The 15,763-nt window shown below is 39.8% G+C and overlaps 1 protein-coding gene across 1 annotated transcript in view; it reads left to right on the forward strand.

Annotated features, from left to right (window-relative positions):
- Positions 1-15,763, forward strand: part of LOC101406248 (transmembrane O-mannosyltransferase targeting cadherins 1) — a 258,671-nt gene that overhangs the window by 230,153 nt on the left and 12,755 nt on the right. Inside the window, exons 14-18 of the mRNA XM_087442617.1 lie at positions 9,033-9,135; positions 11,195-11,330; positions 11,925-12,069; positions 13,011-13,148; positions 14,484-14,606. Coding sequence (XP_087298743.1) covers positions 9,033-9,135; positions 11,195-11,330; positions 11,925-12,069; positions 13,011-13,148; positions 14,484-14,606 — 645 coding nt within the window. The remainder of the gene's footprint in view (positions 1-9,032; positions 9,136-11,194; positions 11,331-11,924; positions 12,070-13,010; positions 13,149-14,483; positions 14,607-15,763) is intronic.

Below are 15,763 nucleotides of genomic sequence, written 5' to 3' on the forward strand. Positions count from 1 at the left end.
TCTTTCCTATACTGAGCTGAAATCCACAGTCCTGTAATTTGCTCCTGTTGGGCCTGCCCCAACAGAGAGGTTATTGAGCACAGCTTATGAGCACAGCTCTCTTGTCACTTCCCTAAACAACTCTTTTCTAAGCTAAATTCTTTTCTTTGAACTTTTTTCTAATTTGCCCTGGTTTCCAAATACTTTCCTTCTGGTCATGTTGCTTTGCATAGCCTCTGGATTGTCAGTTTTCTCTATGACAGTATGGGCTCCCAAACTGAACTGGCTTCTCGAACTGTAGTTCAATAATTTCAGAGTGGAATAGAAATACTCACTTCCCTGGCTTGAGGCCCTGTATATCTATTACATGACACCCTAAAATGAATAATGTTAATTATTTTTCATCCACGTGATTCTCTGGCTCAGAATGGAGATACAGTCAACTGAAATCCCTAAAAAATGTGAATGTTTAGGGGCCGGCCCCGTGGCTTAGCAGTTAAGTGTGTGCGCTCTGCTACTGGCGGCCCGGGTTATTCGTTGTATCAACTACTCTTTCCAGATATTTCAATGGGCAAATGAATAAGAATAGCTTTTAGTTACTTATTTACACTTTTGGTAAAACATGTTCCAAAGATCAGCAGCAAGTAGAAAGTCCTGCGTTGTTCCTGTAGAATCTTCTCTCCAAGTTGACCTCTATTTTACCCAAGACTCTTTAGGTACAGTTATTCAATTTTTATTTAGTTTATCAAATTACAGATCATCTAGCTCACCTCTCTCAGTCTTGTCTACAAGAATGTGAGACATTTTGTCAGACACCTGCTGAAATTCTTCCGCTGATCAAAGGTTGTGAGTCCACCAAAAGAACGAAAACAAGGTTCGTTTGGCGTGCCCTGCTCTCACTGTAAGCATGCTGCTGTCTCTTGACACCATTTCCCATCCTCACTGCTAGTAAAGCCAGGAGTGTAATGATCCCTTCTAGGATTTGTCTGGGATTAATAAGTGTTCCTTCCTCTGTTGGAACCTGAAGGTAGCAAGTAAATTTGTTGGGTACAGTAGAGAATTTGAGAAGGGGAAATTTAAAAAATAGGTTAACAGGCCAAAAAGACCTCATATGGTGGATTGTATTAAGGCCCACAGTGGAGCCCAGGTTTGAAACTGATAGATAATGGGAAGCCAAGGTAAATGTATAAGGAAAGGGTTTTAAAACATGTAAGGAAGAAAATCTCGTGGAAATATGTGGGGTATTTTGGAGGAGACTTTTAAATGCGTTCTGGTGTGAGTAGTGGAGAGCCTTGTTTCAGGAAGAAAGTGGGGGAATGGATAGACTCTATTGTGGAAAAAGAATCCCCTTGTACTTAAGACTATCTGCATGTGAAGGCTGAGAGGAAAAGAAAAACAGAAAATTACGAACTCCAGAGCAGAGCGCCTAAAGGACTAAGACGACGCATGGCCACTGACAGCCAAGGGGAAGCCAGGGAGAAGCAAGATTTTAGGAGGGGGGAAATGAAATCAGCTGCACCAGTATTTTTTCAATTACACAAGTAATACAAAAATATAATGGAGGGCCGGCCCCATGGCTTAGCAGTTGAGTGCGCACGCTCCGCTGCTGGCGGCCCGGGTTCAGATCCCGGGCGCGCACCGACGCACTGCTTCTCCAGCCATGCTGAGGCCGCGTCCCACATACAGCAACTAGAAGGATGTGCAGCTATGACATACAACTATCTACTGGGGCTTTGGGGGGAAAATAAATAAAATCTTTAAAAATATATATATAATGGAAAGTGTGGAAAATCAGAGAAATGGAAAAATCAGAGAAAATAAAAACAGTTTTATTTATTTATTTATTTATTTTGTAGGGAAGATCAGCCCTGAGCTAACATCATGCTAATCCTCCTCTTTTTGCTGAGGAAGACTGGCTCTGAGCTAACATCTATTGCCAATCCTCCTCCTTTTTTTTCACCCTAAAGCCCCAGTAGATAGTTGTATGTCATAGTTGCACATCCTTCTAGTTGCATTAGGAAATCATTCAAAATATCGTTCTTAGAGCTTTTTAAAAACGATATTTTGAATGATTTCCTAATGATAGATTCCTACAAAGAGAATTCCCATATCAAAGAGTGTCAGCATGTTTCCTGACTCTTGAGATACATTACTAAATTGCTTTCGAAAAGGGTAGTACCAACATGCTCTGCCACCAGCAGCACAGAACCTTTAAGTCTTGAATGTTAGTGGAACATTTAAATGGAAATAGCATGTGGACAGATGGCAGTGCAAGAGATCAGGGCTGGAAATATAGATTTAGGACTTCAAGTAAATAAATCCGTAAGTGTCACCAAGCATCAGAAATTGTTGAAGTAGCAAGTATGGGTCTTATTCTCAGGAGCTTAGAATCTAGAAGGAAATGCTGCCCCTAAGCAAAGAATGACAGCCTACTCCCTAGTGTCTAACACAATTGTGACAAAGGTGCAAAGAGAAAGTACCAGTGAGAATGTTATAGAGACCTAACCTAATGTGGGAAGGGACATATAGAGAGTGAGGGGTAACCAAAGAGTGATATTTAATCCGATACCTGAGGAACTTACAGATATCAACGAGGTAAAAATGAATAGGAAAACCTTTCTGGCTAGCAGAAATAGACTAAATAGACTCTGGGGTAGGGAAGAATGTGATCATTTCCTCTAATAGAAAGAAAGCTCTGTGCCTGAAAGTGCAGAGAATGAGGGTGCAATGGCATGAGAAGAGTTTGGAGATGGAGGAAGCTGCAATTCTGTGCAAATGTGGGTTTTCTCTCCTCTTTTCCTGGTCTCCTGACATCATTGTACACCTGCAATCGCTTACTCTTGTCCTACTTCCTCTTTAACTTTTATTTTATGATTCTTGGCATTTCCTCCTTAAAGTGATTATTTCTCTCATTTAAATTGTCACAGGGTAGTGTTGATCACAGTCTGCTGGGCGATGAGAAAATGCAGAATTAGAAATACCTAACACTTCCTTGGTGAGGAGGAATACCAAGTTAATTGATTCATTTCAGTTGAATGAGAAAGAGAATTAGACATCACATATTGACATCACGTTTCTCATAAATGTCCATGTTGACGACTGATGGGTAGAAGAACTATTTTGTAAAGGAAATAAAAGCAATGGGCCCGGCCCGGTGGCGTAGTGGTTAAGTTCACGCACTCTGCTTCAGCAGCCCAGGGTTCGCGGGTTCAGATCCCAGGCATGGACCTATGCACCGTTCATCAAGCCATGCTGTGGCAGGTGTCCCACATACAAAATAGAGGAAGATTGGCACAGATGTTAGCTCAGTGACAATCTTCCTCAAGCAAAAAGAGGCAGATTGGCAACAGATGTTAGCTCAGGGCCAGTCTTCCTCACCAAAAAAAAAAAAAAAAGAAGAAAGAAAGAAAAGAAAAGGAGAGAGTGAGAAAGGAGGCATCTCTGCTTTATGTTTTGATTTGAGCTGCTGTGTCTTGAAGAGTTTCTTAGAGAAGTCATTGATATAAGTTTAAACATCCATTGGTCCTAAACTTCCCAGGTTTGTAATAGTAAATAAAGTCATTTGGCTAATGGGGGGATACCTTATGACTCTGTATGCTCATTTCATTGACCAGAGTCAAAGTCCTTCTAGAAAGCAGTTCGGATGCATGACCATGAGGTCAGGGCACAAGCCCAACTTTCCATCCCCATCTCTATAGGTCCTTCACCACTTGGGAATACCACACCCTACACCTTCCATACAGTAAGTACACATTGTTACAGGCCATTCATTAAGCCAGCTGTTCACAAAGTGTTGACTGGGGACCCCTGAGGTCCAAGAAGGACTATTCAATTTTCACAATACTACTAACAAGTAATTTGCCTTTTTTACTCTCCTTCTCTCGTGAGTGTTCAGTAGTTTTTTAGACGCTACATGGTGTATCCACAATTATGAAAAAACTGTTAAAATATTCTCCCCTTTTCCAACTAAATGTCTGTGTGAGACCAGGTTTTCTTCACATACTTAAACTGAAAAACATAGGGGCCGGCCCCGTGGCTTAGCGGTTAAGTGCGTGTGCTTCGCTACTGGTGGCCCAGGTTCGGATCCCGGGTGCGCACCGACGCACCGCTTGTCCGGCCATGCTGAGGCCGCATCCCACATACAGCAACTAGAAGGATGTGCAACTGTGACATACAACTATCTACTGGGGCTTTGGGGAAGAAAAGGAGGAGGTCTGGCAATAGATGTTAGCTCAGAGCCGGTCTTCCTCAGCAAAAAGAGGAGGATTGGCATGAATGTTAGCTCAGGGCTGATCTTCCTCACAAAAAACAAATAAAAAATAGCTTAAAAAAAAAACTGAAAAACATATAAAAACAGATTAGCACAAAAGTAGATATGAGAATCCAGCCATCTTCTATTGTCAGACATTAAAGAGATTTGCAAAAATATGAAATAATGCCACTATTCTCACTAATTTTTTTTTGCTTTGGGAAATATAGATATTTTTCATATAAATAGGTTGTGTTTGAGTTCATTATTATTTTAAATAAACTGATAAATATCTTTTAAATTTCTCAGCTTCATTTCTATTGCAGTAAACATTGATAGACGTAACCCACATCAGCAAAGCCCTTTGGGTCCTCAGTAAGTTTTAGAGTGCAAAAAGTTCCTGAAACCAAGAAGTTTGAGGATTGCTGCATTTAGCCCACATCCATATGTCCTCCCGGTTGTAGCAACTTGAACTGGAAGAAATGTTTTCCAAGCATATCAGTTGGCCCGAGAGAGTACATTACAGTCAGGGGTCCTTTTACAGAAGATCTACTTTTCACTCTTCCTTCCTTGAGGTAAAAACATGTTGGGTAATTACAGCATGTAAAAAGTGGAGCTGTTGGCTATGTTTTCTCTCTCCCCCAAGGCCCATTTTCTTTCCGCCCCCCTGAAAATGCTTTTGAGCCTTGCAGAGGAGCCCATGGCTGTGTGCTACCTGCTTTAACCACCGCCCTCCAAGGCCGATTTCATGCTGAGGCAGCAGTTGGTTGGAGACTCTGGTGTACAGCAGACAGTATTACTTGTCAGAACCATTCTCTGGGTCACAAGCTTTTCTAATTAAAATTGTCCTATAAATAGCTTATATTCATTTCCTCTGGACTTCACAAGTCAGTGGAGACTAGGAATGATCAGGCCTAGGTCAGGACATCTAGCCAGGTGGGGAGAATGAAAGTAAGTGCCTAAAACTGTGCTTCAGTGATTCAATAATACTCCTTTTTAAGATAAATGCATTGCCCTTCCAGAGAAGGTAGAATTTATTTTAAATAAACACCTAGAAGGTATTTTTCTCCTGCAGTGGTGGTTCCCTTTCGTTTTTTAATAAGTGGAGTTAATCATTCCTTGAAGTTTACAGTCAAGTGAAAGGAAAAGGAAGACAGATATTGGAGACATTTTTCACAGAGCCAGAGTCTCTAGACTGCCTTTGGGTGTTACCAAGGGTACCGGGTGTGATTACTTGCTCTTGACACACATGGTCTTTTAAATCCCATTACTTCTTTGGACTTGAAAATTGCATTTCTAGTGGAAACCCAGCTTATAAACCCCAAAGTAAGAGAAGTTTTAGATGAAAAAGGTAATCTCTTTGCCTATTTTAGAGCAGCAAGAAAGTGGGGAAAAAAGTAAAATTAAATCAGGTAAAACAGTAATTGCACTTGAAATCTGTTGTTAACTGTTGTATTTGACTTTAGAAAGTTAGAATGTGAGGACATTCAGGAAAAACACTTTTTAACTCTCCCACAGTTTAGTTATAATGATGTTTTTAAGATCTCAAGTAGCCACAGGTTTTTTTCAAGCACATCTTTATGTTACACAGCTGCTGGAGTTAATGCTAACCAGCGTTCTTGGGTATTTGGCTCATGACAGGTGTAGAGAATCTGTCTAACCTCAAGTCTGGGTGTCACTTCTGGTTGCCTCCCAAGTACCTCGTGCTTCTCCTCCCATGGCACTGTCAGAGTACATTGCAATTTCTTCTTCCTGTCAGAATCCCACTGAATTGAGATGGCAGAATTGTGTCTGTCTTGTTCACTCCTCTGTCCCCACCATATACTGGGTGTGTGGATGGTGCTCACGAAATATTTGTTGAGGGGATGGATGGATGGATGGATGGATGGATGGATGGATGGATGGATGGATATCCAAAAGTGCAATTGTTTCTTTTGATGCCAGAGACACCCTTGTTTATTTCTGGAAATACTGCTTTTTTTCAAGGCTTACCAATTCCCTGTAGGTCCACTGAAAACCTAGGTTCTGTTCTCTGTCCCCATGTAGCTGTGAGATTTGGGGCAAGTCTCTTAACCACTTTGAACTCAGGTTTCTTCATTTGTTAAAAATGGTGGTGCATTAGTGTCTATTAATGTTCTTTGCAGTTCTAATATTCTTTTATTTCCTTTGCTGAAAATCTTACCCATTGTATTTTTAATAATTTTTTAATTTTGATTTTTACCATGACTATTTTAGTGTGTTTTAAAAGTGCCATGTAAAATAGAAAATTGGATCCTTTGAAAACAAAGATGGCATTGGAGTCAAACACTAACAGTGGTCAAATGGTAACACAGGAAACTCGAGATTTTCAGGAACTGCTTACCCAGCTTTGGATTAGCGAGGGTTTTCTTTCTTTGGTTGCCTCTCAGGTATTAAGTGTTTATTGACCTCTGTATCGGAAGATGATTAAGAACAATTAAAAGGAAAAACACCCGAGTTAGTTAATTATTTGTCATATAGAGTTAATTAAAGAAGTTCAATGGGAAAGGAACTTGAAACTGTTGTCTAAAATGCCACTTGGACAGGGTCTTGATGCCTGACATGGCCACAGTGACAGCTCTAGGCCACCTGAGCCCAGATTAGCTGTACTGACCTCTTTGATGCACTGCTCCTTAAATAGAGGTATTTTGTTTTATTCATCTCCATGTCTTTGGCATCTATCTCCCAGTGATATTAGTCATGCTAGCATTAATAGTACTTCCTAGTAGTAATAATAAGGATAATGGCTAGCATGACAAAGGGCTGTGTGCTAAGCATTATTCTAAGTGCCTTACGTGTTTTAATCTTCACAACAACCCTATGACATAGGTACTGTTATCCCTATTTTACAAGTGGTCACGTAGAGAGGAAGTAAGATCACACAGACAGTAAATGGTGGGGCTGAGATTCCAATCCATGTAGTCAAACACTGGCAGCCCGATTCGTAATCACTATGCCATACTTTTGTAGCCATTGCAGTAAACGTGTGCTGAATGAACGGATAAGCGAGTAAATATCCAATGGTACTCTGTAGCTGTTAATTTAGTTGGTCTTATATAATTTGTGTTCTGCCTGTCTCCATTTAACACACATACACGCACACACACACAAATTTGTCAGTCCTTCAATGGATGATATCTTCATAAAGGTTTTCTTCTCTTCAACAGATTGAAAGATTATTTTGAGACTTTCATTCATCTTTAACTTTTCTGAGTTTGACAATTTATTGAGTTTGACAATTAGAAAAAAGTTTTGAGAAACACGGATCTCCATTTTTGCTGGACTATGAATTTGTAATTCAAATAATGAGATTTGCCAAATTCAAACCGCACTTTGTTTCCTAAATGGTACTTAAATGTGTGGATTCAGAGAGGTGGCATTGGTCATTCTACAGAGGGTAAAGTGTCTGTATCTTTCTAGGTCAAATCAGATTTCGGTTTCTTGGCTTAGTGCTCAGCACTCAGTGCATTTTTATTTACAAACTTAAGGTGTCATGTCTGAGAAAACTGATGCTGTACATTCCCTCTTCATGTGTCTGATTGAATGCTTAGTAGTAGCAACCTGCGATAAAATTATGGAAAATGTCCGTGCTCAGAGCACATTAAAAGAAACGTTGCTGTGTGCTTTACGCCAAATCGTTTCCTTTCACTTGACCTTTACAGCAGTACCGGGAAACTATGAAATTGTTTACCTGTGAGTAATTGTTAGAACCCGGGTCGCTTTGATTTGTTAATTACGTGTTACCTTCTATCTTATAGAAAAAAATATGACATGAGAATCTCAGATGGTTGTGAAAAATGTACCTAAAAGCTAATTCAGAATTATGAAAGTGTGTTAGAGTGAATGAACCTTTAGAGTAGAAGATGACCAGTGCCGTTAGAAAACGATCCATTGACAACGTGACTGTTGATCTGGCCTTTGCCACAAGGTAGGGGTGGGAGGTGTGCCTTTGAGGGGACGTATATTCCTGTTGGACAGAACAGCTCAGAGATGGGAAACACAGGTTGGATAAAGGAAGCAGCAAACAGTTTGGTGAGCTATAGAAATATTTCCAGTGAAAAAAGGATAAGCCAAAGCCCTCCCATAATGTGCATCAGCCTCCCCACCCCTCCCCACTTCCCATTAAAAACCTCCCCAAATAGGGGCCGGCCCAGTGGTGTAGTGGTTAAGTTCGCACACTCTGCTTTGGCTGCCTGGGGTTCGCGAGTTTGGATCCTGGGCGCAGACCCGCACACTGCTCATCAAGCCATGCTCTGGCAGCGTCCCATATACAAAATAGAGGAAGATGGGCACAGATGTTGGCTCAGGGACAATCTTCCTCAGCAAAAAAAAAACATCTCCCCAAGTAAACCATACAGTGTAGCCAAAAAGAGTGCTAGCTATGCAAATGCAGCCGTAAGACAAATATCCCAGGTGTCCCTGTCTCCCAGTTGGATTGCCACCCCTGATTACCATTTTCATCCAGAGAGTTACCGGGGTGGAGGGCATCCCCTTCAAATAACCATTCTGAGGCTTTTCCAACTGAAGCACAAATCCTTCCAGATGTCCCTTCTTAGTAAACATCAGCATGTTTGCCCTGAAGGAACTAAACACAGATATGAATTGTAGGTCTGTGTGCAGTTAGCGTTGACTTTAATTCAGACAGAAGACATAGTGTTGGATCTCAGTACCTATTGCATAGTAGATGCTCGGTAAATTATTTTCTGCTTTTCCCACTTCTGTTATTCAGTTTATTGTTGGTTCTTTTTAACTTTCTCATTTATTTTTCTTTGTTCTCTTTTTAAAGGAGAGATTTAAGGAAGCTGAGGGCGTATACCAGGCTGGAATAAAGAACTGTCCAGACAGCTCAGATTTGCACAACAACTATGGGGTTTTCTTAGTTGATACTGGTAAGTGGAATTGAAGAGAAGCTGTTCTGTGGAGATTAGATAATCCTATCTGTCAAGCAAAATGGCAATAACTCAAATAATGCCTGAGAAGTAAAATACACTGTCTTGGCGAGAAGCTCACTGTTGACAGTCACATTGTACCTTGGAGTTGTGTTTTCTTTAAATCCTCCAGCTCTGTTCAGTAAAATCTGCCCAGTGCTTATAATCATCTCTCTAAGAAAAACTCCCCAGGTGGCAGGAAGTAGTCTTGATGATTTAATGAGTAACAGTCTTCTTTGAGTATCACTTATACAAGTTTATAAATCTATTATGATGAAAGTTTCCTATACAATGATGCACAGCCTGCCTCTGAATCTAGTTACTGGCAGATGGTAAATACTTTTCTGCAACTGATGAAAAAGCTTCCAGAATTGTTTCATGGTTCCTTACTTGATATACATTACAGAAACTGTATTATTATCATTGACAGAGTACTCTTATAGGACAGATGTTATATAAAATACACTTACTCCCATCTTATTTAATGCAAAACTTTACTGGGCCAGGGATTCTGTTTTCTTTATGATTTGTGCCCCCTATACTGTTGGCATGTTATGAATATTTATAAAGAACGAAAGATACTTGAATTTAATGCAAAAGCACCACTCTGTTCTCATTGACTTATTAGACTACGTGCCCTGCAGTAAAATTCAATTTTAATTATTTTATTGCTATGAAGTGCTAGAAAGAATTTTAATTTTCTATGATATTTGAAGCTCTTCTATTTTACAGAATGTAAGTTTACGTTCTGATACACATAGGGAACTTACCTTATTTTTGCATGTAAAATTGTTTTGTAGTGCCACCTGCTGGTTCATTAGCAACATAATAATAAATTAGATATCACAAGATATAAAAGCCAGAAGTGACCTCCTGTTGGCCTGGTTTAGCCCTCTTCCTTCTACTACAACAACAATCCCACTCCAACCCCCGCCCCCCAAAATCTCACTGACCACACTATGTGTATCTTCTCACCATCTCTTTGTATTTCTTTTTATACTGTTGAAATTCTACCCATCACCAGTGTCCTATACATAGACCTAAGTGTACATAGAGTCTCTTTTGGCACCTCCTAGTGAAACTTGCATTTGAAGATTCCGTTCAGATAATAAACGTTCCATTCCATTTAGAACTTGAGACTGTTCTACAGTTCAGTCACTTAGATATAATTTCACTAGGAACTTCTTTGGGGAACCTTATCAGACTAGAGAGACTTGCTTCTAGCTCTGGCCTTTACCCTCACTTGCCCTGGGATCTTTGTCAGATTTCTTGATGTCTTTGCACATTAGTTCCTGTATCCATGAAGTGGTAATTTTGTTTCTTAGTATCTCTTAAATGCCAAGAGGCTACTAAATGGTATCAAAACACAGCTAAATAGTATCAAAAATACCTTCAAAGATCATGTGAGCTCATTTAGTTAAAGTGTTTTAAAGTATAATGCATTGGACAAATGCAATTGGCATTATTATTATTTCTTCAAGTCCCATTAAACAAATACCATTTAAATAAAAATGTGTGATTTAAGAAGAGATTTTCAAGATACAGCTGCTACTCACTGGTTTAAAGCAGGCCTCAGTTACTGTGTTGCAGTGTATTAATTGAGACAAACCCTTAGAAATTGCTTCAGGATGGTTTTCTTTCTGTAATACTTTTTTGTATAATGAGAAACAACAATATGTTATATAAATAATAATCACTGATATTCTCAAAACACCACATTAGCTTGGGCAATGGCCAGAAAACACTTTGACTAAAATAATATACATAATAAAAGAAATAGGTTTTAGTTTTTATAGATTTTGTGTTATTAATTTCCTTGGAAGTGGGAACGAATAGTGGAATGGTCCAGTGTTAAGCAGTAGCAAGAAGAAGCAGCCAAAATGCAAGCTAATTTATAAACTGAATAATTGATGGTATGACGCTGTGAGATGAATGATGTACATCAGAAGAGAAATTAAAGAGCTCGTGTATTTTATAATTAAGGCATATTCTGCTCTTACCAACCCACCACTGGTTACAGGCTCTCCAGAGAAGGCAGTGGCCCATTACCAACAGGCCATCAAACTTAGCCCAAGTCATCACGTGGCCATGGTGAACCTGGGGAGACTCTACAGGTCGTTGGGAGACAACAGTGTGGCCGAAGAATGGTACAAACGGTAAAGTTCCTTTTCTTCACTATGTAAGTTGCCCCAAAACCTCTGCAATTGCCCATCAAATTTTTAGTAATTGGAACAGACAGGTTCTCAGAATACTAGCAAATTTTGCCAGTTCAGGCAATACAGATTCTCATCTGCAAAGAGGACAATACAACACTATAAATGGTATCCCAATTAACAACTTTTTGCCTGCTGGTTACAACATGGTGCTAAACCAAGGCTGGAATTTAGTTCCCACTTTACTTAGTCTATTATTTTTCCAAAGCTATGGACTGCAACCCAAACCACAAATAGCAATTTCAAAACTGGATGTAGATGAAAGACTGTGCATACATCAAAACAAGTCTATCATCATTAATGGAAAAGATCCTTGGGGTTCAGTTTCCATACTGGTAGGTCACTAGAGGCATTCTTATAGTTGGAGGGTTGCACCGTGGTCTTTTTTTTTTTTTTAACATTCTGCTTGGTATAAAAACAAAGACCATGTTGGAGCAGAGTCTCAAACCATGGACAGTCATTCCTAAATCTAAATTTCAACCTTTGGAAATGTACCTATTAGAAGAAAACTGTGAATTCACCTTTCTCAAAACTCAGCGCCCTGCAGGTGGCACGCAAAGCCGAGATCTTATCACCCTTGGGAGCACTGTATTACAACACTGGCCGATATGAAGAGGCTCTGCAGATTTACCGGGAGGCTGTGGCCCTTCAGCCTTCTCAAAGGGAACTCCGCCTGGCACTGGTGAGTAGAGGGACTAAAGGAAATGAAGCAAGGAATATATGCACAGCATGCAAAACAGGGAGCTGTAGTCAGTAAGCCTCAGAGCTGTAACTCGAATGCTATAATTATCCATTTTATGAATATTCATATAACTAATGTTAGAGCCATTCACCAAAGACGTGGATGCTAAAAATACATTTAAGTTTTTGTTTTGAAATAATTTCAAACTTACAGAAATTTGCAAGAATATTAAATAACTTCTATATACCCTTTCACCCAGATTGATCAATTTTTAGCATTTTGATGCATTTGCTTATCACCCTCTCATGTATGTTTGTATGTGTGTACGTACATATACGTACATATGTGCATATTTAGGTGTGTATGTGTGCATATACGTATTATTAACACATGTTATTTTTCCCTGAGCCACGTGAAAGTTAAAAATCTCATACCCGTTATTTCTAAATATTTCAGCATGTAGTTCCTAAGAACAAGGACATTCTGTAACATAATCACAGTGTGGATATCAAATTCAGGAAAATTAATGTCAACAATATTTTTATTTCAGTTTTTGGATCATTACTCTTCGTTTTCTTAAGATTTGCAGTAAATCAAACTTATCTTGTTACAAACACAGTGTTCTGTTGAAACCATAGGAAGTAATGTCTCTTCTGACAATTTAGTCAACTTTTTTTAAAAGGCACAAGTCACTTCACTGAATATCTTTGATGTTCCTGCTATTCATGCACAAATGCATGCGCATACCTAAATTAATAAGCAAAGAAACAACAAAAAATTAAAGCCTGTAAAGGGTGGGAATTCAGCCCTCTCTGTGAGTCACAAATAGATGCTGACCTCTTTTGTCAGGAGTGTTTCTGGAATGCCTCTATTCAGGGATGCTTTATTTGATAAGCTAATAACAAAGTGTTTTCTAAGCCAAAGTCAGTGTGGTTTTGCAGGCTCAGGTTTTGGCCGTGATGGGTCAGACAAAAGAAGCTGAAAAGATGACCAACCACATTGTGTCAGAGGAGACTGGCTGCCTTGAATGCTATCGCCTGTTGTCAGCCGTCTACAGCGAGCAGGAGCTCCACAACAAGGTAGAGGGGACACTGCGAGGAGTTGTTTGGCTTCACGAGTAGAAAATGGGGTGAGCCTAGATGATTCTCCAGTCAGCACATTTACAAGGCTGAGCAGTCTTGATATCATCAGTCGGCGTATCCTATCTTATGGACACTTTCCCAGATATCCCCTTAACTCCTAAGATGTCCCCTTGAAATAATATTTTCTTAGCTCATCCTTGTTCTGAAGATTTTATGTGGTATAAAGACTAATATTTGTATGCATTATCATTTTCCGTATTCCTTCAAATATACTTTTTATAAAATCCTTAAAACAACCTGATAAGGCAAGTCTGATCCTGTGTTGCAACTGTTATTGTTTATCTCCATTTTAAAAGTCACGTAACCAGTAAATTCATGAACTGACCCAACAAAATATTTATTGAATGCCTGCTATCTGCCAGACACTGTGGTAGGCACCAGGAATAAAGCGGTATGAAAAAAAGAAAACATATTGCCCTTGTCCTCATGGACTTTACGTTAGAAGAGGAGACAGAGATTAAATAAGTCATCATAAAACCAGTGTAGAATTATCGCCGTGCTCAGTGATGTCATAAAGAGTAGCATGGTCTCTAATGAGCTTATAATCATGCGATCTGATTGGTCTGGGAGGTTAGGTTCCCTGTGGAGTGATGTGAAGGTGAGGGTTGAGTGATGAATAGGAGTTATTAGGCAAAAGGGGGCAGTGAAGAGCATTCCAGGCAAGAAAAAGTGCACACAAAGGCCCTGTGGCAACAGCAAGTTGGCCTGTCTGAGGGATGGGCATGAGGGAGCAAGGCATGGTGTGAGATGCGGCCACAGAGGTTGCTGAGGACAAGACCCCAGAGCTTGGGGTCCTTATCCTGGTTTTGTTCCTTATCCCGGAGGAAGCTTTGCAGTTTTAAGAGCAACATTGTCAGATTTATGCTTTGAAGGGATCTCTGGCTGCAGGAGGTGGGGCAGTGGGTGCTGGGGCAGAGTGGGCACCAGGGACCTAAGAGGAGGCTGTTGGAGTGGTCCAGGTGGACATGTGGTCAGGGCAAGACATCCGACCCCACATCTTGTGTGCTTTCAACTGTATCTCATGACTTCCCTATAAAGTGATCAGGGACGTTTCAATGTCACCAATATAAATGGGAAACCTGCGGTATAGGGCAATTATTTTGTCAGGGCCGCACTATTTCTCAATGAGAACATCAGCGAAAATGAAGAATGTGTTTCGATGGTCAGTCACCATGCTAGCTACTACATAAGAACAAAAAGTATAAATGTTATCATTTCTTAGTTTTTCTTACCTAATCTAATTTATTCTATCTTAATTTCCAACTTGTGTAGGCACTTGATGCTATAGACAAGGCTCTGCAGCTGAAACCAAAGGACCCGAAAGTTATATCTGAACTTTTTTTCACAAAAGGAAACCAACTAAGAGAGCAGAACCTTCTTGACAAAGCTTTTGAGGTATAAACACTTAATAAAATTATATTATTAAATTCATGGATTAAAATTAATATCCCCTCAATCTTTAATGAAACATGTACTGTACAGTAAAATGTAGGATCATTGGCATGTTTGTGGAGTGAATTTTCTGATTAATTGACATAATGTTATAAGTTTATTTTTTATAATTGAGCCTCTGGTTTTTGACTGTTTGGAGTTCCACAGTACCTCTGCATTATTTTTTGAATTATCATCTTTAACATCTTTAACATGTTTGAAGTATTCCACATTTTGCCCTTAAACCAGCTTCTCTCTCTCTCTTTCTCCCCCTCTCTCCCTCTCTCCCTCTTCTTCTCTCTCTGTTTGCCTTCAGTAACCCTCTATTCCAGTTGGACTGGTGCCTGAATACCTTTGGGCGTTTCCACATGTCCTTGTAATACCCTTCCCACCCCACCTCTCGACCCCTTGCAGATTCCCTCATCCACTAACACACAGCCTGTGTCCTGCGCCCTCAGGAGGCCCTCTGGACCATTTTTTTCTCCCTGTGACCTTGATTCCTCTGAACTCTTAAAACACTTACTGTTTCTACCCGTCATTTGAAGTGTAGTATATTATGTTTGTCGATGCGAATAACCAATAACCGTTCTATAAATAAGAGAGATAAGGTGAGATTTATTTGAGCCAAGCTGAGGACTAGCCTGGAAAGACAGTCTCCACAAAGGAAGAAAGCATTCTGGAGGAGCATGATTTTCAGGAAGTTTTATACCTTTTTAGAACAAAGAACATACGTCAAATATGCCCAGGATTTATATTCATCAAAGTTTCAAAGAGCTATTCAGTTACAGATTAGCAGGTCAACATGACCCTGATATCCAGGAAAGGAAAACTTATCTTCAAAGAAGTACCGATACTGTCGTCACCCATACTGGCATCGTAGGAAAGAGTACATTCTTTTACTTTGAGATAATGTTTAATGCATCCTTACCTTAATGGTTAAAGTGGATGTACAGTGTATGTTTGACAGGCCATACATCAGGCTTCTTTAGTTCAGGCCAAATCAGGTTTAAACCAGAATAGCTACCCTATTTACCTCAATATGTGAAAATTTCTTATCATGTTCTATTGTTAGGTCTCCTTCTCTCTCCTCTCTCTCTCTTCCCCTTCTCTTTCCCTCTCCT

This window comes from Ceratotherium simum, chromosome 17 (genome assembly GCF_057802395.1).
Source record: "Ceratotherium simum simum isolate JZ-2026a chromosome 17, ASM5780239v1, whole genome shotgun sequence".
Taxonomy (NCBI): Eukaryota; Metazoa; Chordata; class Mammalia; order Perissodactyla; family Rhinocerotidae; genus Ceratotherium; species Ceratotherium simum.